The sequence below is a fragment of the Microplitis demolitor genome, chromosome 7 (genome assembly GCF_026212275.2).
Source record: "Microplitis demolitor isolate Queensland-Clemson2020A chromosome 7, iyMicDemo2.1a, whole genome shotgun sequence".
Lineage (NCBI taxonomy): Eukaryota > Metazoa > Arthropoda > Insecta > Hymenoptera > Braconidae > Microplitis > Microplitis demolitor.
Window position 1 is genome coordinate 8,358,238 of NC_068551.1, and position 23,655 is coordinate 8,381,892.

The following is a 23,655-nucleotide window of genomic DNA, read 5'->3' on the forward strand; positions in this document are numbered from 1 at the left end:
GATCAAAATCGGTTCATCGTACATACATACATACACTCGGACATCATCTTGAATTTAGTCAGAATAGCTTTCTAGAACCTCAAAACGTCGACATCTGTTGGAATTTCGATTTTCACAAATCGAATTGAATTCGATTGGGTGAAACCAATAACGAATTTTTGAAAATTTGCAATTTTCTTAGCGGGAAGCTAAAAAATTTATAACAGTTTTTATCATAAAACAAAATTCATTAATATTATTCAACTGACAATCGATTTTTGAAAATGTTTAACAATAAAAAATTCAAAATAACATTCAATTATATTTACAAAAGGGATTTTAGAATGTTTAAAAACCATTTACAATATAAAATTTTCTTTTTACGAAATTTTGAGGGTACCCCGTTTTGCCTACCCTAACCCTTTTTGCCCCCCCCCCTATCCCTACAATCATATATAACTACATATGATTAGGCAAAATCATTTTTTCCCGGGAAGTTGCGCCAAGTCGTCTGAAGTAATTATGAAAAGTCGCTAGAATTTCTATAATATTATCAACCTTTTGTACTTTTTATTCGTAGAATTCTTCTTTTCTGCTAATAAAACAATTGAATAGATATACAATTTTTTATTCCATTAACAAATAAAAAAAAACTATTAAAATGTGGCACTTGAATTCCTTATCGCAGACTCTTTGTAGTTTAAGGTAGTTTAACTATACTATTTACCTTCTACCTTCCTGAATTACAATTTCCAGCGAAGCTTTCGGGCTTATATGAGTGTGCTCGGCTTCGCAACAGCAAACGAGCTTAAGGTGCTAGTAATCTAAGCCCATAGTATTACGTTACAAATATAAAGTGAAATATTTACCATTACATGGTTTCTCTTTCAAATTTTTTTAGTTTTTCTTTAAAATCGAAACATTCGATTGTGTTTCCGTCTTTATAAAGGACGTGTTAAGAACATAATAACAAGAAGGATTATATTAACGTAATTTATTATCTAACAATTATTACATTTAATAATTTTAGGTGGCTCAAAGTTGAAGGATTATCTTATGCATTTGTGTACGATCATATGATTTATCGTTTGATAGTTGATAGCTCATACCTTAGATTAATATGATTTAGTATCAACAATAACGATATGATAAATACTATTGCATTATGCTTCGATATATACATTTATTTAGCTGTCTAATAGTTGTTGCACTCAACTATAATGTTCTCATTCTTGGCTCACTTAACTGAATATTCTTCCCACTCGAAAAATGTCTTCCACTACGTTATATATATATATATATATATATATATATATATATATATATATATATATATATATATATATATATATATATATATATATATATATATATATATATATATATATATATATATATATATATATATATATATATATATATATATATATATATATATATATATATATATATATATATATAAAAGACACATGAACTTTGTTCCAGTCAATAAACCGAAGTCGTTGAGATTGGAGTTTCGAGAAACACAAAGATTTATTTTTAAAAACCGATTCCACCCTTTTCTTTTTATTTTTATCGTCTTACCGAGCAGCTACTACTTTAAAGTATCCTTTAATTTATGGGTCCATGTTAGTACATTAGGAAATGAATTAATTAGAAACCCAATTGTACTTTGAGAATTTCTAGAAAGTAATATAATCCCGTTAAAACGATAAAATAAATAGGATACTTAATTTTAATTGACTTTAATTGATTTACTTTATTTTAATCATTTATTTATAAATATTTAAAGCATTAAACTACTAAAATTTAGTAAGTATGAAAATTTGTTTAAAGTCAAGACCACTGTTGATTCTTCACTTGTTTATCAATACAGGCACTTCCGTTGCGATATATATATGTATATCCTGTAATCAAATAGCTATTGCAAAATGATTAGGATAAAAGAGGAAGCAATGTCTGATTATTAAGTAAGCATATTCTCTTCTTCGAAAGATTATTAATACAATTCATCATTTTTGAATATCAGGCTTACTATTATACTCATTTCTATTAATCATTACACATATCGATTATATTGTATTGACTATAAATTATAATGACTCTTATTGACTTTATTCACTCACTCCTCTCATTACTGCCGTTCTCTTATGAATAATTATGAGGTGGAAATAGGCAAAAAATATATGCTAATGATCTTGTAAATATTTTTTTAGGCCCCAGACGGAAAAGAACACATATAAAATTTCTCGTACGTTGACTGGAGCTCTGGGGAATGGGAAAGGTAAATTTATAAGTGCATCACCGCTAGCCCCGTCGGTGCATGTTAGTCGAGGACCCATGACCAATTCATCGTTCCCCGGAGAGTGATTGCGAAATGCTATTACACGCTATGAACTTTGTGTATATTTTATGTGTGTGGATAAGCATTTGAAATCTCTGGAGTCTTTATCTATGGATACTAAAAGTTTAATATAATAAAGTACCTTAAAATACTGATAGTTTTTGATTTTATTTTATTTAACTAAATTTTCTACACTACTTCAAATTCGTATTAAACATGGTTTTGATTGATTTTTCTTTCCATCGTTAGTTTTCTATTGAACTTTTTGTAGGAGGGAGGCAAGACATTGTGCGAAATGTGAAACGGTGCAACGGAAAATTATTTAGGTGGGACATCCGCGAGATGGGGACGCCCAGTTGGGCGCTTAGTCTCAGTTTACTGGCAGTAGTGTTTATGACGCCGTCACTGCCACGTGTGAGAGCCAAATTTGAATTAATATCAAAGTGAACTACACGCGTTATAGTTATACATATATATATATATATATATATATATACATATATATATATATATATATATATATATACATTCGTAAATTTGTTGTTAAATTCGTTGTTTATGATTAAATATAAAGTTCTGTCAATTTTCGCTTCTTACTTTTATAAATTTATAGTGATTTGTCAAGATTACTGTGATTAATAAACGACTAAAATAAAAAATATCGTCAAATCAAAAAATAATTTCGAACATAAACAAATTTAGAGAAAAAACTCAAGGATATCAACTTATTTGATATACAAATCAATATTGATTATCTCATTAAACACAAAAATATTTTTAACGATATTCCTTCAATTACTAGAACAATCGATCGACCTTGAGTAGGGAGGACTGACCTTGTCAATAGGAAGGCGCCACCTTCGGAATAACGAAAAAACCAAAACAATCAGAAACAAAGATGTTTCTTGCGAACAGCATCAATAAATGACTTTATTACTGATAGTATCAAAGATTGAAACAGTGGAGTCGGTTTCACCAAAACATTGAGGAAGTACAAATTGAACAAGTCACAAAATATTTTGAAAAGTCAGACTCTTTTTTATTGAGCTTATATAATTATTGTAATATTCAATAAGCAATCCAAAAAGTAATGTTATTTGATATTAATCAATTTCGTTTTTGTTGATAAACCATTACTTTAAGATACGTATAGCACAATAAGATTGCGCTAACTTTTCTTCGATAAACATATTTTATGGCTATGATTATTAGCTAGAACTAAGACGGTGTGATCAGTTGGTGGATGGAAATTTGGTAATAACATCTACTATACATCTAAAAATAATGTGAAGCTACGTGTATATTTAAGTACACGGTATAGATCAAAGGTTCAAGTTGACAGACAATTCTTTCAAATTTTATACAGAGATTAGTGCAGCCTTTACTTAAATGAAACTTGGCTATTTCCTAGTTATTCCATCTGAAAAATACGACAGCATGTTCTATAAGTAAGTTGAATATTTATAATTTATAGAATACATTAGCCTGTCTGATTAGAAAATACGCTTAATGATGATTAAAAATTTAATCATATTTAATACTCATAATCATCAAGGTTTTTTTTACATTTAATCATCCTTAATCATCGAAAGAGTATTTATCATTCCAGGATTAAAAACGATTTATGATGATTAAAAACGGTTAAAAAATTCCAATCGTTTTTAACACTCTTTAATCATCAATTTACGGTTTATAAGTATTTGAAATGATTAAAACATTTTTAATCATCATTAATCGTATTCTCTAATCAGGACTATGAAAATTATAAAGTCACTATATGCAAGAATAGTTATTCAATCTGGGATGAAATTTGAGATCATAAGTTATTAGTACAATAAAAGCTCTTCAATTTGAACAACGAGAGGCTTAAATTTCGTAATTTAAAGTTACAAATTGCACGGCAGTGAATCAACACTTCTTTTAATTGTCTTGTAGGAAATAAACGGATTTTAAAGTTTGGAAGAAAAAAAGTTACCCAGGAGAAACAAATCATGTATGACCGTATATGGCCATATATGTTCATAAATAGTCATATATGGCCACATATCATCACGTATAGTGCTATATTAAAAAAAAAAATTGATAAAATACCTTAATTAAAATAAACGATTCAAAACGATTAGAAATGATTCAAAACTATTCAAAACGTTTCACTTTTATTACTATATAGATTAGACTGTGTCAAATAAATCGTTTATTCTTTTTTCTCTTAGATTTATCAAAAATGTATTTGCAAATGTCAAAAAATAATCCTTTCAATATATGAGTTCTTAATATCAACATCTACAGGTCCATCATTGCAATTTCCGATTTTTTTATTTTGGTAATTTGTACTCTATCACAACTTGTAACCAGTTTAAGTTATAAATTTAAGCTTACATTTTCCTTAAAAAAAAAATGTATGCCCTAAAAAAAAGATCTCATTCAAAATTTTTGTCGAGTGGTTTCCATGATATCGAGCCTCAAACACTGACCTTTTTTTTAACGATTTTACTTTTTAATTTTGAAATTTTATGATTCATTAATGGATCAATGTACTGGATAGATCAATTGACACACTGATAAAAATCGTATTTTCTTCCGAAATACGCTGCGTACTTGGCCTATTTGAACTTGAGTCAACTAAATTTCAATTGATTTAAAAACATGGAAATTGAAACAAGTTCATAGGGAGATTTGAATAAAAGACTTTACGGTTTTAGGCTTACTATAGGAATATTTCTGTCAAAAACAATGTATTTGATGAAACCAAATGTGAGATTACAGTAAAAAATAAGAGATGGAGCTGAAGTCGTCTATGTATGTGATAAAAACAACTATGAATTTGAAAAAAATACTGTTTTAAGTTGATGGAAATTATTGATTTCTTTCAAACAATTTTGCAAATGATGTTGATGAAAAATTTTATGCAATTATCTTAACTTACTTTTTATTTTCCTCAATATATTATAGTGGTGAGTTAATCATATGATTTAGTTAATAATAATACAAATGACTTTGAAATAATTGAATACTTTCTGGCCACAAGGAACTTGTACCAATGACTCAATTTTATTTCATTTTTATATGACTACTAATTTACTAGCTGCAATGTACTTTTGTAATTGAAGAAGTTAAATATATCATTGATTGTGTGTATCCAGAGTAAATGAATACATACTAAAAAAAAAATTTTACAGGAATTTATTATTTTTAGAATATTCAAGAGCATGAATGAAATACAAAAATCACTTTTGCTTTTATCTAAAACATTTCTCGTGAAAAACGTTTATAAAAAAAAATATATTACAATATATATTTTTAGTATAAAAAAAATATAGTAAAAATACATAAAAATTATATAAATATATATAAAATATGTGTAAAAAATACATTTCTAGTAGCTAACTTTTGGCCGATTTTCGTATATATTTTACATATTTTAAATATAACTCAAATATATTAAAAAAAGGGTGGAAGGAGCAAAACGGGGTACTTAAGGAAATACTAAGTTATTGAGAATTCAAATACTATAAATTTTTTTTTCAATGATATCCAAAGTAAATATTAGAAAAAAATTTTAAAGGCCAATGAAAAAAAAAATTTATCATTTTTGTGGGCATAATAGGGTACCTTCTAAAAAAAGTAAAAAGAAAAAAAAATTTCTGGATATTAAATAAATAAAAAGCCACGGCTACTCCTCTGTCGTCCGACCTAGTGACAAGTGCCTCTTTTGATGGTAATATAGTATATTCTATATTACATTGTGACAACAATCTCTATTTTTGTTCCCTTGGATAATTTTTTTTTATAATCCAAATATATAAAGTACGTTTCAGGTAATAAAAAAAATAATTTTTGTTTACAATAAATGCTCTTGAATAATCTAAAAATAATAAATTTCGGTAAATTAAAAAAAAATTTTTTTTCAGTATTCATTTACTCTGAATACACTCTGGTTCCATTCTATTCTACAAAGTATTATTTTGATGCAAGATCGATCATTAATGACTCGACAACTTGAATAAATTGCAGTAACGTTATATGAATTTCGTACAATTTACGGTGTTTTAGAAGAAAAATATAAAGCAATCGAGTTAAAAAAAAAAATTATATTCTTACGACTAAATGTAAGTTTACTCAAATTAAAAAAAAATAGATAAAATATCATAATTTTTTACATTAAATTTAAGTATTCTAGAACCAAAAGCAAAAGTACGCGGAATAAAGCCTCTAGTATGTTGACTTAATTACATATATTTTTTAATTGAGTGAGTAGAAGTCTTCGCAAATGCAAGAAACCTTTGATTCAACTTGGTTTGAGTTGAGCCAAATACGCCACGACTTTAAATACGGCGAAAGACGCTACGACTTTGGCTGAAAAGCCACACGTATTTGGAGGGAATTATCTACTCAAATACATGGCGTACTTGTGAACATATCATTTGCATTTGCGACGATTTTTACGCACTCAATTAAAAAATATATGTAATTGAGTCAACATACTAGACACTTTATTCCGCGTACTTTTGCTTTTGTTTCTACAAAATTTCAATTTGATGTAAAAAATGATGATATTCTATCTATTTTTTTTTAATTTGAGCAAACTTACATTTAGTCGTAGGAATATAATTTTTTTTCAACTCGATTGCTTTATATCTTTCTTCTAAAACACCATAAATTGTACAAAATTTATATAACTTTACTGCAATTTATTCAAGTTGTCGAGTCATTAATGATCGATCTTGCATCAAAATAATACTTTGTAGAATAGAATGGAACCAGAGTGCATTCAGAGTAAATGAATACTGAAAAAAATTTTTTTTTTAATTTACCGAAATTTATTATTTTTAGATTATTCAAGAGCATTTATTGAAAACAAAAATTATGTTTTTTATTATTTGAAACGTATTTTATATATCTGGATTATAAAATTATCCAAGGGAACAAAAATAGAGATTGTTGCCACGATGTAATATAGAATATACTATATTACCATCAAAATAGGCACTTGTTACTAGGTCGGACGACAGAGGAGTAGCCGTGGCAGAATTGTTTACAAGTATAGAATATCCTACCAAAAACAGATTCTCTGTATAAAGTCACGCCAAGTACACGTTTAAAATTTTTTAAAAGTAAAAAAAAATTATTTTTTACAAAAAAAAAAGTCAAATCGAAAAAATACCAAGTACCTAGTATGATGCAAAATCATAACAAACATTTTCATAAAATTTAAAAATAAATTGTATAACAAAATTTCAATGTACTTGGTGTGCTTACAAAAGAGTAAAAAAAAAACATATTTGATTTTATTAGAAATTAATTTTGCTTGAGTACATGTAGTAACGCACACCAAGTACATTGAAATTTTGTTATACAATTTATTTTTAAATTTTATGAAAATGTTTGTTATGATTTTGCATCATACTAGGTACTTGGTATTTTTTCGATTTGACTTTTTTTTTTGTAAAAAATAATTTTTTTTTACTTTTAAAAAATTTTAAACGTGTACTTGGCGCGACTTTATACAGAGAATCTGTTTTTGGTAGGATTTATTTTTTTTTTTTAGCGTTATTATATTTCTCAATTTTTAGTATTATTTGACGCATAATTCATTGTTTGTCAATAATAAAGTATTAATTAGAGATCTATACATATTTTCAACGCAATTACTAAATAAAAATGATAATTTAATTAATCTGTAGATTGCACTAAATTATATATATATACACTGTAGATCCCTTATTAAAGAGTTAGTTTTTAAATATAGACATTGCGGGTAGCTAGATAGAACATAAGAAAGTTAATCACGGATTATATTTTGAAAATTTTTAAAATTATCTGATGCATCATTAATTGTTAGTCAATAATAATTACCTAATTAGAGATAATTATACGTATTTTTGAAGCAATTACTACGTAAACATACTTCAACTGATCTACATTTATATCTATACATACACATATATATAGCACTAAGTTGCCCGATTTTGGTACTGTTTAGCGGATATAACTTTATATACAACAGAACGAAATTCAAAATTTTGACGTTATTATTGACTACAAGTTGTTACCAACATTCCTAGAAAGTTGACGATAATCGACTGCCGCAACCTGACGCCAACTTTCTGAGAAAATTGAAGTTAACTTTCTGTCAACCCTGTCAACTAAGGGAATGCCAGCTGCTGGCACACATTTTCTCAGAAAATAGGCGACTAATTGCCGTCAACTTATGGAAATGCCAACAATCTTTGCGGCCAACTTGATAACAAGTTGCTGCAGTTGGTTGCCACTAGCTCGCTCCCAACTTGATTATCAGAAATCGCTTATGGCTGAAGTTGTATATCTCAGCTCCACTTACTGAACTCCTCATTATAAACCAACTCAATGTAAACCGATCTGATTTATTCTGATTGCAATCGTTTTTTGGTCGTTTGTCGATCAATGTCGGTCTATCAAAGTTGTTTGTGAGTTAATTGCTTAATTATGAAAAAGAAAATAAAAATTAGCCTTTAATTTTTTCCATTTGACCCCTCTACTTCGATATTTTATTAATTTTTCCATTTAAATCACTAGGAAATCATTTGTCGATAATTGCCGGTTAAAACAAAGAAAACAGTAATTTATTTATAATAAAAATGTAATTAAGAAACTAGATTTGCCATTAGTAGTCTTCAATAAAAATAATATTTTTTTTTGTATAACGATAATAAATCTTCCGATTAAAAATAATTATATGTTTCCATTCGTTAAAAACCCGACTTTCAAATTTTGCTAATAAGGTATTGACAGGTAGCGCCACAATGTTAGATGTACGAAATAACCCTAAAAGCAACCTTAGCTTGAAATTGATAGTAATTTGATAATTAAAATTATCGAAGTTTGCTGTCCGAATTGGCCGACAATTTAATATCAAAACTTGGAAAAAAAAATTAACGGTTGATTTTTCCTTAATTTAGAGGTCACTTTTTGATTACTAGAAAAAAACACTAATAAAAGTTCCCATGAAATTTTCGTCAAATGTCTGATAACTTCGGGCTTTTCCGTTTTTGACGGTATTTTGTATACGACTTTTAAAATAAATTTGGATTCGAATTCGGATAGTAAGTTTACGTCAAATTGTTTCGCAAGTTTTATGCAAATTCTCGTCAAAAACGGAAGAGCCCGAAGTTGACGGACATTTGACGAAAATTTCGAGGAAACTTTCGCAACTTAAATTTTGCTAAGTAAACTGTACGATTAGGGAATATCCTTACAATTAGCATTGATTTTTTATAATATTACTCGATTAATATTATTGTACGAATAATTATTATTGTACGGCTAAGTAAGTAGAGCTCAATTTGCTACGTCCTAGCGAATATAACTGCAATATCAAGAAGTTTAAATATTTTAAATAGACATCCTAATACCACAGTTTGTTTAGCAAAAGTTTCCTGGGAAATTTCATCAAATGTCCGTCAACTTCGGACAATTCTGTTTTCGAGGACAATTTATATACAACTTGCTATACAATTTGACGTAAATTTACTACCCGAACTAAAACGCAAATTCATTTCGAAAGCTTACTAGAAAAATTTTTCGTCAATTTCCAGGTAAATTTTTACTCCAATTTATTGTTAATTTCACTTGAAAAATTGTAAACTATTTTTTTATATTCAAGTTGTAGACATTTTCAAGTATAAATTTGATTACCTTCTTAAATGGTAAGAATGAACATTACCGACTTTTATGTGTAGCAAAAAGTGTTACCTCGAAATTGAGCAAAAATTAACCATAAATTTTTCTTTTTAACTTTTGCTGTTAAATTGGCGGCAAATTCGTGCAGCAAATTTTCAGTAATTTCAATGTCAAATTACTGTCAATTTCAATCTAAAATAGCTATACGGAATTCTTCAATTTAATTTTATTTAAGCTAATTGGTAAAAAATTGACATTAGTTTGATTGAAATAGTTGTCAAGTTTTTTCTTCTACTTATGACAATTCGCATGCAACTCACAACAATTTCAAGTAAAACTAAAGTAAGATGTATAGTTTTTTCTGTAGTATTTATGCAAAATCGGGGAAAATTGATTGAAATTATAATAATGAACACTGACTTCAAATAAAGAAAATTCATCTTAAATATCAAAACGGATTTATTTATGATTATGAAACGTATTTATTTATGCTCATAAAAAATTTCCGTATGAAACTATAGTAAAAAATACAGACCGAAGCACCGCTGGTGGCACAATAATGAATCATTGCAAAAAAAAATTTCAATGTTTTACTGCATCATGGCATTTCTTATGACTTTTTATTCTCTGGCAGTGCCCTTTTTGCATGAAAAAATTTTGAAAACGTCTAAATTGGGGGTGCTATAGTACATGTTGGCCTAATTTCAATATTTAAATTAGTTCTCATAACTAAAATGAATAAAGTTTCATAATTTTAAGACGAACAATCAATTATCTTTCGAATATAGAAAGAATTTTTTGGAAATTTACTATTTTAAAAAAGTTTATAAAAATGAGTGCTAGAATGAGCCAAAAACCACTCTGTCTACGGTATATAGTAGTACGGTAGCTCGCGTCATGACACTTCACACATATACAACTGTTTAAACGTGTACTTGGCGCGAGACCCTACCGTGTCTCCTGATAACAACTCTGAAATATATAACTAACCAAGAACAGCACAAGAGGTTGCGTGCGATCTAGTGGTGAGCACTGAACTACTTCTACCGCTGCTTATTGGAGTTCGGTGCCATATGAAAAACATTTATAAAAAAAATATATTAAAAATACATAAATATATGTAGAAAATATGTATCAAAAATAAATTTTTAATAGCTAACTTTTGGCCGATTTTTGTATATATTTTAAATGTAATTTTTAAAATAGATTTTAAGGCGTATAAAAAATACATGCTTGAAAATATATAAAGATAATATGTTTCAAATATATAAAAAAATATAATTATGAAAATATGAAAAAAATATTTTTAATTTAACCAACAACTTAAGAAAAAAAATATAATAAAATTATATATTTTTTATGTATTTTAAATATATTTTCTTTATATTTTCATATATGTATGTTTTATATATTCGAAGATACAGAGAAAGAGGAAGCAAAATAGAGTACCCCCAAAATCTCATAAAAAATCAAAAATTATATTTTTTTAAACCTTCGAAATTCACCTTTGTAAATGTAATTGACCATTGTTTTGATTTTTTTTGTTAAACTTTTTCGAAAATCGAAAGTGTCATTAAAAAAATGTTAATGTCTTTTGTTTTATGATAAAAACCATTGAAAAATTTTTAATTTTCCCTTGCATCTAATAATTATGTGAAATGTAATTTTCTTTATGTAAATTACTTACAAGAAAATTTAATGTAATCGAATTTATTTAATATCCAGAATTTTTTTTTCTTTTTACTTTTTTTAGAAGGTACCCTATTTTGCCCGCAAAAATGAAATTTTTTTTTTTAATGGCCTTTAAAAATTTTTTATAATATTTACTTTGGATATCATTGAAAAAAAAATTTGCATTATTCGAATTCTCAATAACTTAGTATTTCTTTAAGTACCCCGTTTTGCTCTTTCCATCCATTTTTAATATATTTGAGTTATATTTAAAATATATTCGAAAATCGGCCAAAAGTTAGCCATTAGAAATGTATTTTTTACACATATTTTATATATATTTATATAATTTTTATGTATTTTTACTATATTTTCTTTATACTAAAAATATATATTTTAATATATTTTTTTTATAAACGTTTTTCACGAGGGATGTTTTAGATAAAAGCAAAAGTGATTTTTGTAATCCATTCATGCTCTTGAATATTCTAAAAATAATAAATTCCTGTAAAATTTTTTTTTCAGTATGTATTCATTTACTCTGGATACACACAATCAATGATATATTTAACTTCTTCAATTACAAAAGTACATTGCAGGTAGTAAATTAGTAGTCATTTAAAAATGAAATAAAATTTAGTCATTGGTACAAGTTCCTTGTGGCCAGAAAGTATTCAATTATTTCAATGTCATTTGTATTTTTATTAACTAAATCATATGATTGACTCATCACTACACGGAAAAAAAATTCGACGAAAAATTCCAATATTACTATCGTAATCCTGGACTATACTTTTATTATCTGTAACTTTCAAATATATGATATGAAAATTTACAGTTTCTAAAAGATTTTTTACTTTTCACTATCGTAATTTCATAAAGAGTTTGTTGTATAAAATTCAATAAGAAATATTACAATCTTACTATTGTAAATAGTAAAAGAATAAAAAATAAGATTTAATTATAATATTTATTCCTTTATTCTTCCTCTTAATTTACAGTGCTGTCTCCCTGTTTAGAAAATCTCATAGGATCCAACAGATTCTCATAAATTCATATAGAGATTTTATAAGAATGAATGAGTTCTATGAGAAGTGCTATAGTTAAGTATAGGGCCTTATACATACAGCTATAAGAACCTATCGGATTTTGTAAGCAGGGCTCTATGTTTTTACAATACAAGCCACAAAAATTATGATAGTTGGATTGTAAATTTTCTGAAATGGTATAGTATATGCCATATGAAGCGTTTACGTATGAAAGACAAATGTTGTCACAATAACAATACCATGATGTGATGCTTGTGTGAGAGTATATATGTATATACAAATGATAACATCTTTTTCGTTTGTATTATGTGTGGTTCAACTATATATATTTATAAATCAGTGCATCTTTACCTCCACTGTAGTACAGAAATACAGGTTATTTTCATGATATTCTTCGGACAATGATAAATAAAAAATTAAAAAAAAAACACTGTGCTTTCTTCATGACAAACCTACATAAATTAAGGAATATAATAATATAATAATTTGGTGGTGTAAGTATATTTATTACTATTCATTTCTTATTAAACTAAATATTCTGTGGGTATTTCGTTCGTTTTAAAATTATTTATCTGGACATGAAGTTTATTTTTATAAACAAGTAGTATCATTGTCATAGAATGAATGATTCTAAAAGAATGAATTTTTTTTTTTTTTTTTAATAAATTCAATTCTCCTAATTTTGTTACAGAATATTATTTATTTGTCGACAATGAATAATTTTATCCGACTTCGCGATGAGGTAAACATTTCAATAACCTCAAATTATGGACATTTAATGTTTCTTTCTGAAGTTAGCCGACGCCTAATAATTTTTGAATTTGTTTAAAGATGATAAATTATGAAAAAAAAAATTTTTCGAAAAAATTGCACCTACGGTTTTTTTTAATTTCCTACATGTGCATATTTTGGATATAAAGGAATGAGTTATTTTTATTCAAAAAGAAACAAGTATAATACTTTTTGAACCTGATGTGATATAATAACTTATAAGTTAAATTAATGAATAATTAATAAATTTTATATACCAAAAAAGTATATTTCAAAAAATATTAAATAAATGTTTTATTATTATTACTTCAACATGTTTTATTTTTATTTCGACATTGTATTTACCTTCTCAATTTAATTATTAAAAAATTTGGAAAATCCAAAAGTGCACGACTCATAATGCTCATTTATTATGAAATAATAAAATAATAAAAAAAATGGCGGGAAGCACGAATAAATTTAAAATATATACAATTTTCTGTCATTAAAATTTGTTTTTTTTTTTTTTTCTTAAATTATATTAGTCATTTTTTATAATTATAAAAGAATTTTCTCAAAATATTTCGGTTAATAACAAAAAAAATATATGTAGATAAAAACAATAAAAAAAAACGAATTGAATTGAAAAAATTCAGGCTTACCAATTAGCAATAACACAAAAAAAAAAAACAGCTGTACTAGGACGGTAATGTGCAAGCGCCCTTGGTGGAATAAATGTATGTATAATGTATAGATATACATATCACCATTTATGTTAATTTTACATAGATATATATATATATATATATATGTATAGTTATACAGCTTTTCTATTCTTTTATTAATTGTAATTAGACACTAAATTACCTAGCCATTTTCAATAGGGGATCTACAAATCTTTCAAAGAATTTAAAAAAAAAAAATTTGATTCAATTACTGGATTTTTTCGCAAGTTTTCGTGTATACGGGATTCATACTTGACGGACAGGAAAATTTTTTAAACTATTTTAATGTTTTGTCGGTTTTTATTGAACTAAATAAATTTTTGAAAAGTATGGAATTAATCTCTATTAAATTATCTTCAAAATGGTGTGCAATATATCTTAATTCCGTGAAACAACAAAAGTATAATAATAGAAATAGTTGCCGAAGTGAGGTGAAAAAATTTTTCGATCGTAAAGCACTCTCTGATGCTTCGCATCATGAGTCGCGCAAAAAAAAATACAAAATGATAAATTTTCTTTTCTTTTTATTGTAAGTTCTACTTTTTTAAGAAAATAAATTTTCCTCCGTTGACTTCTCATTATACTTTTATATTTAAAGAAATTCTACATTACCGACTCATTCATTTTACGATAGTTGCATTGTAATTTTTATTAACACAACTTGTATAATTTACTCTATAGTATCTGATTTTTTCTATCTTGTAGTAGTATTAATTATAAAACAAAATTTACGATAGTCTATTGTAAAAATTATGATTTAAATTTTATAGTCCACCGTTACGATACCATATAATGAAAATTACGATAGTTAAATCGTAAAAAATCCGGGAATTTTTTTTCCGTGTATAATATATTGAGGACAATAAAAAGTAAGTTAAGATAATTGCATAAAACTTTTCATCAACAACATTTGCAAAATTGATTGAAAGAAATCAACAATTTCCATCAACTTAAAACAGTATTTTTTTCAAATTCATAGTTGTTTTTATCACATACATAGACGACTTCAGCGCCATCTCTTATTTTTTACTGTAATCTCACATTTGGTTTCATCAAATACATTGTTTTTGACAGAAATATTCTTATAGTAAGCCTAAAACCGTAAAGTCTTTTATTCAAATCTCCCTATGAACTTGTTTGAATTTCCATGTTTTTAAATCAATTGAAATTCAGTTGACTCAAGTTCGAATAGGCCAAGTACGCAGCGTATTTCGGAAGAAAATACGAATTTTCTCAGTGTGATAGTTTCGCCGAAAAAGTCGAATAGTGGTGGAATTTACTATGAACGAAACTTTGACTTAAAATAATTTTTGAAAAATTAAATTTATTGAAAAACAATTGAAGAACTTTTTCATAGAACGTTGAATTCCTAACTGAAATATCTATTAAACTATTCAGTACCTTGATCCAATCATGAATTATGAAATTCATAAGTTAAAAAGTAGAATCGTTAAAAAAAGGTCAGTGTTTGGGGCTGGATATCATGGGAACCACTCGTCTTACGAAAATTTTGAATGAGATTTTTTTTGTAAGGCATAAAATTTCCTTTAAGAATAATTTACTCTTAAATCTATAACTTAAACAGATTACAAGTTGTGATAGAATAAAAATTAACAAAACCCTGTTTGTGTGTGTGTGTGTGTGTGTGTGTGTGTGTGTGTGTGTGTGTGTGTGTGTGTGTGTGTGTGTGTGTGTGTGTGTGTGTGAACGCTCTATAACTTTTTAGCTAATGAACCGATTTGAATGGTAAAGTTGGCAATCGAATGAGCTTGTTGGCCATCAACTTTGCTGAAAATTTCAGATTATTTGATCAAGTAGACTCAAAAATATTTGCGAATTATAAAAAAAAAAAATTGTTTTTTAGTTTTTTTTTATTTCTCATACTGCATCTAATCCCATGCGTTCCCATTATTATCCAATTTTGTTAGTTTTATTTTATTGTGAACAAAATAACCTGTAAATTTCACAGCTATTTTATATTTTAAAAGTTTTTTTTTTATTACAAATGATGTTTCAAATGTACCTGTACGCTCTATGATTAATACTGGTCATTACGATAGCACCCACAGTGCCCATCAGATAATGAAATTTTCCACACTTATTCCATAGGCGATTATCTCGATCAAATTCGAAGGTGGGCTGAATCGATTAATTAGTTTTGAAGTTATGGTTGTTCGAAATTTTCATGATTTTTCTTCAAAATCAGTTTGTATTTATTGTTGAAGTTCATACAACATCAAAACTAAAATTGATGGACAATTTTGGTCATAAAATTGATAAACAATTTTACACTGAAAAAAAAGATTTTTTCCTCCCGGTAAATGTTTGTTCTGGTAGCAATACTGGTATTCTTGTGGTAAGAATACCGAAGTTTATTTCAGAGAGCAATACGTATTCTGACTGTAGCAAAACTCGATATTGCTGTAGGCATAAAACAGCAATTAAATTAAAATGAACTTTAATTTAATAATTATAAAAAGGAATATTACATGCATTATTTTAATATTTGTTGTCTCTTTCACTCGTATTTCTATCTCATGATAACATGAGGTAAAAATGCGGGAAACAAAAATTGCTATAGGATAAGTATGTAACCGCTGGAGACAACACTGCATTTGCTATTGTAAAATAATATAAAGTTTTAGTCCCACAAGAAAACTCGGTATTGCTGTGAGTATTATACCACGTTTCTTGTAGTAAAAATACGTTTACTTACTATAGCAATACTGAATCGATAATACTTTAGATTCCGGGAGGAAAAGTACATTTTTTTCAGTGTAGTTAAAAATATTCTTAAAGCTTGTTTAGTAACCCGTGAAAAAATTTTCTGATATGGGCGGTTCATATCAGGCCTGATATGGAAATTGGCCATATTATACAATGTATGTACATGTAAGATTTGATATATTCTGATATGGACATATCAGACTATATATAGTGAGATTAACATTGTTATCTCGGGAACTAAATTTATAGATAATTTTATAAAATTGTATATAACTTTGTAAAGTTGTATATGCAATAATTGTCATGAAAAAGAAAAAAAAATCCAGCTGGGTCATGGGCTCGAACCCGAGTACTTCTGATTCAAAGTCTGATCTATTAACCACTCTGCCAAATCACTTTTTTCTTTTTTTTAAATGAAGTTTATTTACATTATTATAAAAACAATTACATCTTTATACATTGTTAGGCTGCAAACAAAACTTAAACACTATGCCTGTTACATATCAGTATTACATATACATGTGTTACAATGTTGGACTCCTGGTTTGGAGCTACTTACATTTATGGAATCTTTGATAAAGAGGGATTCTGATTATTAGTTTCTTATTGAATATGTGGTAAAAGCTTCAGTATCTGTTAAGAATTACCTCTATTGTTTGTGTATTAGCGGTGAAAAATAACGAAAAACACCGTTATTAATTCTCGTAATATATTAGTTTAAAAGGAAAAAAAAAAAAAAAAAGAAAAAAAGAAAAAAAAAAAAGAAAAAAAAACAGAAGGAAGAAAAAAGTTAATAGAAGAAGACTTTGGAGAAATAAATAAAATACTATAATAACTTTGAGTTTTGATATATATATATATACATTTTGGGGTCTACTATATCGCTGTCCAGTTCCTCTCTCTTCTTTTGGCTAGTACTTTGCGATGTTCCGACTCCTCGGTCAGCCACCAGTACTTTTTATGAAGTTATGGAAATCCAGCATGTCTCTTTCTGGCATAGTTGTTGAGTAGGTAAACTGTACTCTTTTTTTTGTTACTTCCTCTGGTTTTAAGTTGATTCTTTTTAGGCCGAGTGTCTACTCCAATGGTAGATCACTGGGACGTTATTACCGTCTTGGAGTACGCCAATTTTATCAAAATAGATAAAGGCCTGGGGTGGTAGGCAGGCTGTATTATGGTTTCGTACCAACATGTCATCGTATGCAGTCTCTCGTATTTTTTTTATTTCTAAATTTTCAATAGCTGGGAGCTTGGCAAAGTAGTCTCTGCATAGTTTTAATATAAAGTTGTCAACCCGTGGGATGTTAGCAATGTTGTAGATTATTTCGTTACTAATACGCTTTTTAAAATTGGAGTCACTGGATCTATATAATCGCAGGCATGCTCTTAGGCAGTTGCGCTCAAACACTCTCATTTTTTCAATGGTAGCCGCACTAGTGTTCCACCAGATTGGCGCAGCGTAAGTGAATATTGGCCTAACAAGCAGCTGGTAGCAAATTACTTTTGCTTGTCTGCTTAAGTATTTGCAGTAAAACCGTCTTCTGTTGGCATTAAATGCTGCCTTGGCTTTATTCAATTGCAAGTCAATGTGTTTATTTAGTTTTAGAAGCTGGTCCAGGTGCACCCCTAGATATTTCACCACGGACTTTTGTGGGATGTTGATGCTTTGGTTCGTTCCGGGTAGCTTTGCTGTGAGCGAAAAGTTATTTAATCCTAGTCTGCTATTTTGTGAGAGGAAGTATGTGGACTTGCGGAATAATATTGTCTCATATTTAGCTGAATTTATTCTCAGGTTCCAGGCCTGGTAATATTTGTCTATGTGATCGAGCATATCCTGTAATATTTTTCTTATCGTTTCCGGTGCTTTACTTGCTACGTAGACTATTAAATCATCTGCAAACGCAATTGCGTGTATCTTTCCAGCGTTCAGCTTAAACAGTTTGAGCAGAGTCGCAGTGTAAATGTTGAAAAGAATTGGGGAATTTACAGTGTCCTGTTGCAGGCCCTCTGATATCTTGAAGATTATGTTTGAGGTATTGGTTCCATCCTAAACTACAAAAGTTTTATTATGTATCATATCCCATATTATAAGTATCAGCCATTCTGGAAAGCCAAGTCTAATTAACTTGAAGATCAGTCCGTTTAACCAGACTGAATCAAAAGCTTTTTCAAGATCGATCAGCAACGCTCCTACCAGTTGGTTATAATGTAATTGCTGCTGGATGTTTGATAATAACTTATTGATAGCATGGACAGTCGAGTGGTTATGTTTAAAGCCAAATTGCTGGTCGGGTATGATTTTATGTTCTGTACAAAAGTTGCTGATGTGTGCGTTTATACTCTGTTTAGAAAATCTCATAGAATCCAATAGATCCTCATAAATTCCTATAGAAATTTTATAAGAATGAATGAGTTCTATGAGAAGTGCTATAGTTAAGTATAGGGCCTTATACATACAGCTATAAGAATCTATCGGATTTTTTAAGCAGGGTAACTGATTCGAATACTTTACTAATGGTAGGAGTGAGGCTGATCGGTCGGTAGTTTGTTGCCGTTGCTGGGTCTTTGCCTTTCTTGATAATGGGTAGAATTTTTGCTCTCTTCCAGTTCTTGGAGAAATAATAGCGATTCAGCGAGTTGTTGAAGATGATTGTTAGGGCATGGATGACATTGCCGGGTAGATGTTTGAGCACAATTGTCGGGATACCATCTATTCCACTTGAGGTTTTGTTTGGCAGTCTGGCTAGGATTTTACTCAGTGAGTAGCTATTGATAAAGAAATATTCCCTGTCTTCTTCTCGCTTGGGACATGATGCTGGGTTGGAATCAGTAAAGTTCGTAAATGTTACATTATTTTTGTGGTAATCTTCCAGTGTTGTTTCTATGTTCGCTGCTTCTTGATCCACAATTTCTTTGAGTCTCGTGCCAATATTTAAATATCTTGCGGAGTTGATGGATTGCAAGAACTCCCCAATTAGGTTTAATTTACTGGTAGGGTCTGTGATGATTACTTTGTTGTTCTTGTCAACATTTGACATACTCCATCGGATCTTGTCAAGTAGGGGGTCATTTTTCTCCAGAACTTGGTCCCCAATTTTTAAGACATTTCTGTTTCTGAGGTATTTGTTGATTCTCGGGAAGAAAGTGGTTGGATCTTTGTGATTAATTTCTTTTAGTTGATTAGCATAGTAGCTAGTTGTCGCTTTGGCAAATTCAGCTCTCAGCTCTGCTTTTAGTAGCTTGATAGTCTCCTTAACTTTAGTTATTTCCGAATGATATGCTATAGGATTTTTTTTTGTAGTTTGTGCATTTTGTTTATTAGTTCAGTTTTATTTTTGTGAAGTTTTTTGATCCTTGTGTTGATGAATTTGTGGATGTTTTTGTGGGGTTTGAATTTAGGTGTGACTTTATCAATTTTGTTTAGTATTACTTACCCAAGGTCCTCGATGTGAGTGTCTAGTTCTTGTAAAGTTAGGTTACGATTCTCTGGGATGGTTGTAGCATATTTAGAATGAAGTTGACTAGTAAACTTACCCCATTTGGTAGCTTTATAGTTATAGCGGTGCTGTTCATGATAGTCATTAACGTACTCCAATTTGTTAGGCAGCTTCATTGTGAATTCCAGCGCTTGATGGTCACTGTCATAAGAGCACGTGTTAATTTTGTTATCAATTAGATCAGTGATTTGTAGATTTGTGATGCAAATATCGAGGTATGTTTGACTATCTAGACGTGAGGGTGTTAAGGTTGTATAGATTTTGGCGTTGAATTTAAGTGCTTCAGTATCTTCCCACTTCCTCAAATATCATCCCCGTTCGTTATCTGCATGGTCACCCCATTCCATCCGTCTGGCGTTAAAGTCATCAGCTATCATGTACGCATTTTTATCCTGCTCTAGTTTTAGTTTATTAAAGAGATTATTTAATTCATCTATAAATATTTTTCTGTTGGAATTTGTGGCGTATAGGCTTACAATATAAGTATTATTAGCATAGTTGTTGTTTACCGTAAGTTTGATAACTGTAAATTCAATTACCTCGTTTTCAGATGAAGAAGGGGAGTTGATAACTTCATATTCAATTCCTTTTCTTACGATGATAGCTGTGCTTCACCCTTGTTTTGAATTTGGCCTATCGGTACGTATTAGGTTGTAATGTTTGTATGTGATTACATGTTTTGGATTCAGTTTTGTTTCAGAGATTAGTGCTATATCTGGGTCTTTTAATTCTAGTAGTTTAAATAGCTCCAATCGCCTATAATTATGCTGGATGGAATCTACATTTATGGCAGTTATTTTTAGTGTGTTGAGGTTATTATTGCCTGGACTTATCTTTATTTTTTTCGCGGTTTTTTTGTGTTACACTCCATAATCAAGTCCTAAAGTGTTATAGAGAAAATTGACTCTGTTGCTAATGGCGTTAATTTTTGTCTCTTGACTTTGTAGTTGTCGCGATATGGCTTGGATTCCCATTAGTATATTTTGAGCCCATTGTGGAGCATCACTTGATTGAGTTGAGTGTGATCTTGCTTATGGTTGTGTGCTTACGTGTGTGGATGGCCATCCCTGGACATTATTATTGGCAGCCGTACCCTGCTGCTGTGCTGGGAGTCTTGGCCATGTTCTCTAGTTCGACAGATCTACGGGATTGTGTGTTTGTCTTTTGTACCTTGATTCTTTCGATGTGTTTGCAGCCCCTTTGCTGTTAGGAATCGTGCTCCTCCTGTTTAGCTGCATTGCTTGTTGCGCTATTCTGTCTTTTCTCTGCTGGTCTGCATATTTTAAGAATGGGCATCCTCTGTATGATGCCGGATGGCCTTTTTGTCCGGAATTCACGCATACTAGAATACTTTTGTCCTGATCTGTATTAATTGGACATGCTCCCTTTTCGTGCGACTCACCACACTTGACACACCGATAGTTCATCTCACAGCTAGAGCTGGTGTGCCCAACTCTCTGGCAGTTGGTACACTGAGTAATTTTTTTTTTATTAGATGTTCCCAGTGGGCATCTTGACTAGCAATATGCCTTATGCTTGTTAGTTCTCTTTTTTTGCTCTCTGGCGTCAGTTGTATTATAAAGTGATGCTTTCTATATTTACTTTTTTTGCATTCAATTGGGATTACTTTGGTGATCACAACATTGAGTTAGAATTCCGTTAATTCTGTCTGGATGTCGGCTGCTGTGTAGTTTCCATAGATGTTTTTTAATACTACAGTTTGTGGCTTGACTTTTCTCGGGGTATATGAGTAGAATTGGACTCCGAGTGATGAGAACCTTTTTTTAATTGCTTCGTACGTTTTTTGGTTTGCTGCCTGTATGGTGTGGCTACCGTTGTTTTGTTTAATTGTGAACTCTTTTTTGTCAATCTCCGGACATGTTAGCTTGACACAAGTGTCTTTTACGTCATCTCCCATAATAAAAATGGGTTGTTGCCTTAATTGTTTTTGTGATGCCTGTCTCCCTCTGTCGGCGGGACACTTGTTTTGTTGATGCTGGTCTGTTGGTTGGGTAGGTTGTTGTTTTACTGACATATCGTCATTTGCCTCGGGTGTTTCATTCTCAGAATCGGGGTTGATTACCTCGAATTTATTATCGCAGTCCATAAAGTTAGTCGTATTCTGGCTATTTTGTTGTATTTTAGCCGTTTTTCTTGGTAAGATCCATTCACTTCCATGCTGACTCGTTGCTGCTGGCGTTGCTATTACTGCTGTTTCAGAGTTTTCTCTATGCCTATTGGCTGTTAATAAGTTCGGCTTTGGTGCATTTGGATTTGGGGAAGTCACATTGCATTCTTTTAAGATGTCTTTAAATTGTTTTTCGATGATTAGAGAATTGGTAAATACTCTCGAGGAGTTTCTTTTTAGTGTTTTAGGAGGGAGTTTTAAGTCACTGGCCATGCTGAGGCCTTTCCGCTTGGTGCCGCCCGACGCCATCTTGAGCGCCTGCTTTGCAATCCCCTTATTTGTTTTTGTTAATATTCTGTTGAATGTTGTTGTTACTGTTACTGTTGATATTAGAAATTCAAATAAGAGTACTAATAATTGCACAGTGACGAGTATATAATTTTTTACTTATTTACAATTGTTTTTGGGTAATAACTGCTTATGGGTGTCACACCGAGATGTTAACAGCGCCGCGTTGCCGCTGTGACAGACTCTGTCACATCACAAACTTGAAATATGAGGTTCATTATATCTATTTGGGTAAAATTGAACCTAAGAAAATTGAAGACATCAGATAAATGATTTATTTGGTTATTTGTATTATATTCAATTATGTTATTGTTTATAGAGTAACGGGACCATTAACGACATACCCACCAGTAACGGGGCAAGAACTACTTCTTGTGGTAAAAAAAAATAAAGAAGTTAAAGTTTTTTTAACTTAATTAAACTTTTTTCAATTTAAAATCTCAGTTTGTTATATTTAAATTCATTACGAAAAATTTAAAATTCTCTCAGATATTTCAAAATTGGTCTCGTTAGCTTATTGGAAAAATTTTTCAACAAAGTTTGTATACTTTATAATATTTATAAATGCGGTAAATTAAAATATTTAATAGACTTCATAAGATTTTATGAATCACTATAAAATCGGTGTTTCCGAACAATGTTACATTATTTGGTCATTTCTAAATTATTTTACCAATCGTATGTGTACGGAAAACTCGAAAAAACTAGTACATTTACCCATATCAGGGCATATCAAGCCATATCAAACCTGATCAAGATTTTTTTTCACAAGCATATT

General features: G+C 29.5%; 1 protein-coding gene across 5 annotated transcripts in view; it reads left to right on the forward strand.

The window, feature by feature from the left end:
- Positions 1 to 2,681: 2,681 nt before the first annotated feature.
- LOC103568657 (collagen alpha-1(XV) chain) overlaps positions 2,682 to 23,655 on the forward strand; it is a 493,917-nt gene continuing 472,943 nt past the window's right edge. For 2 of the 5 annotated variants that reach the window (XM_053740817.1, XM_014440162.2), the window contains exons 1-2: positions 2,719 to 2,737; positions 2,937 to 3,771. In XM_053740817.1, coding sequence (XP_053596792.1) covers positions 3,713 to 3,771 — 59 coding nt within the window. In that variant the 5' untranslated portion in view covers positions 2,719 to 2,737; positions 2,937 to 3,712. Of the gene's footprint in view, positions 2,767 to 2,936; positions 3,772 to 23,655 lie in introns of all 5 variants that reach the window. The other 3 variants (XM_053740819.1, XM_053740818.1, XM_053740820.1) reach the window with 3 other exon arrangements.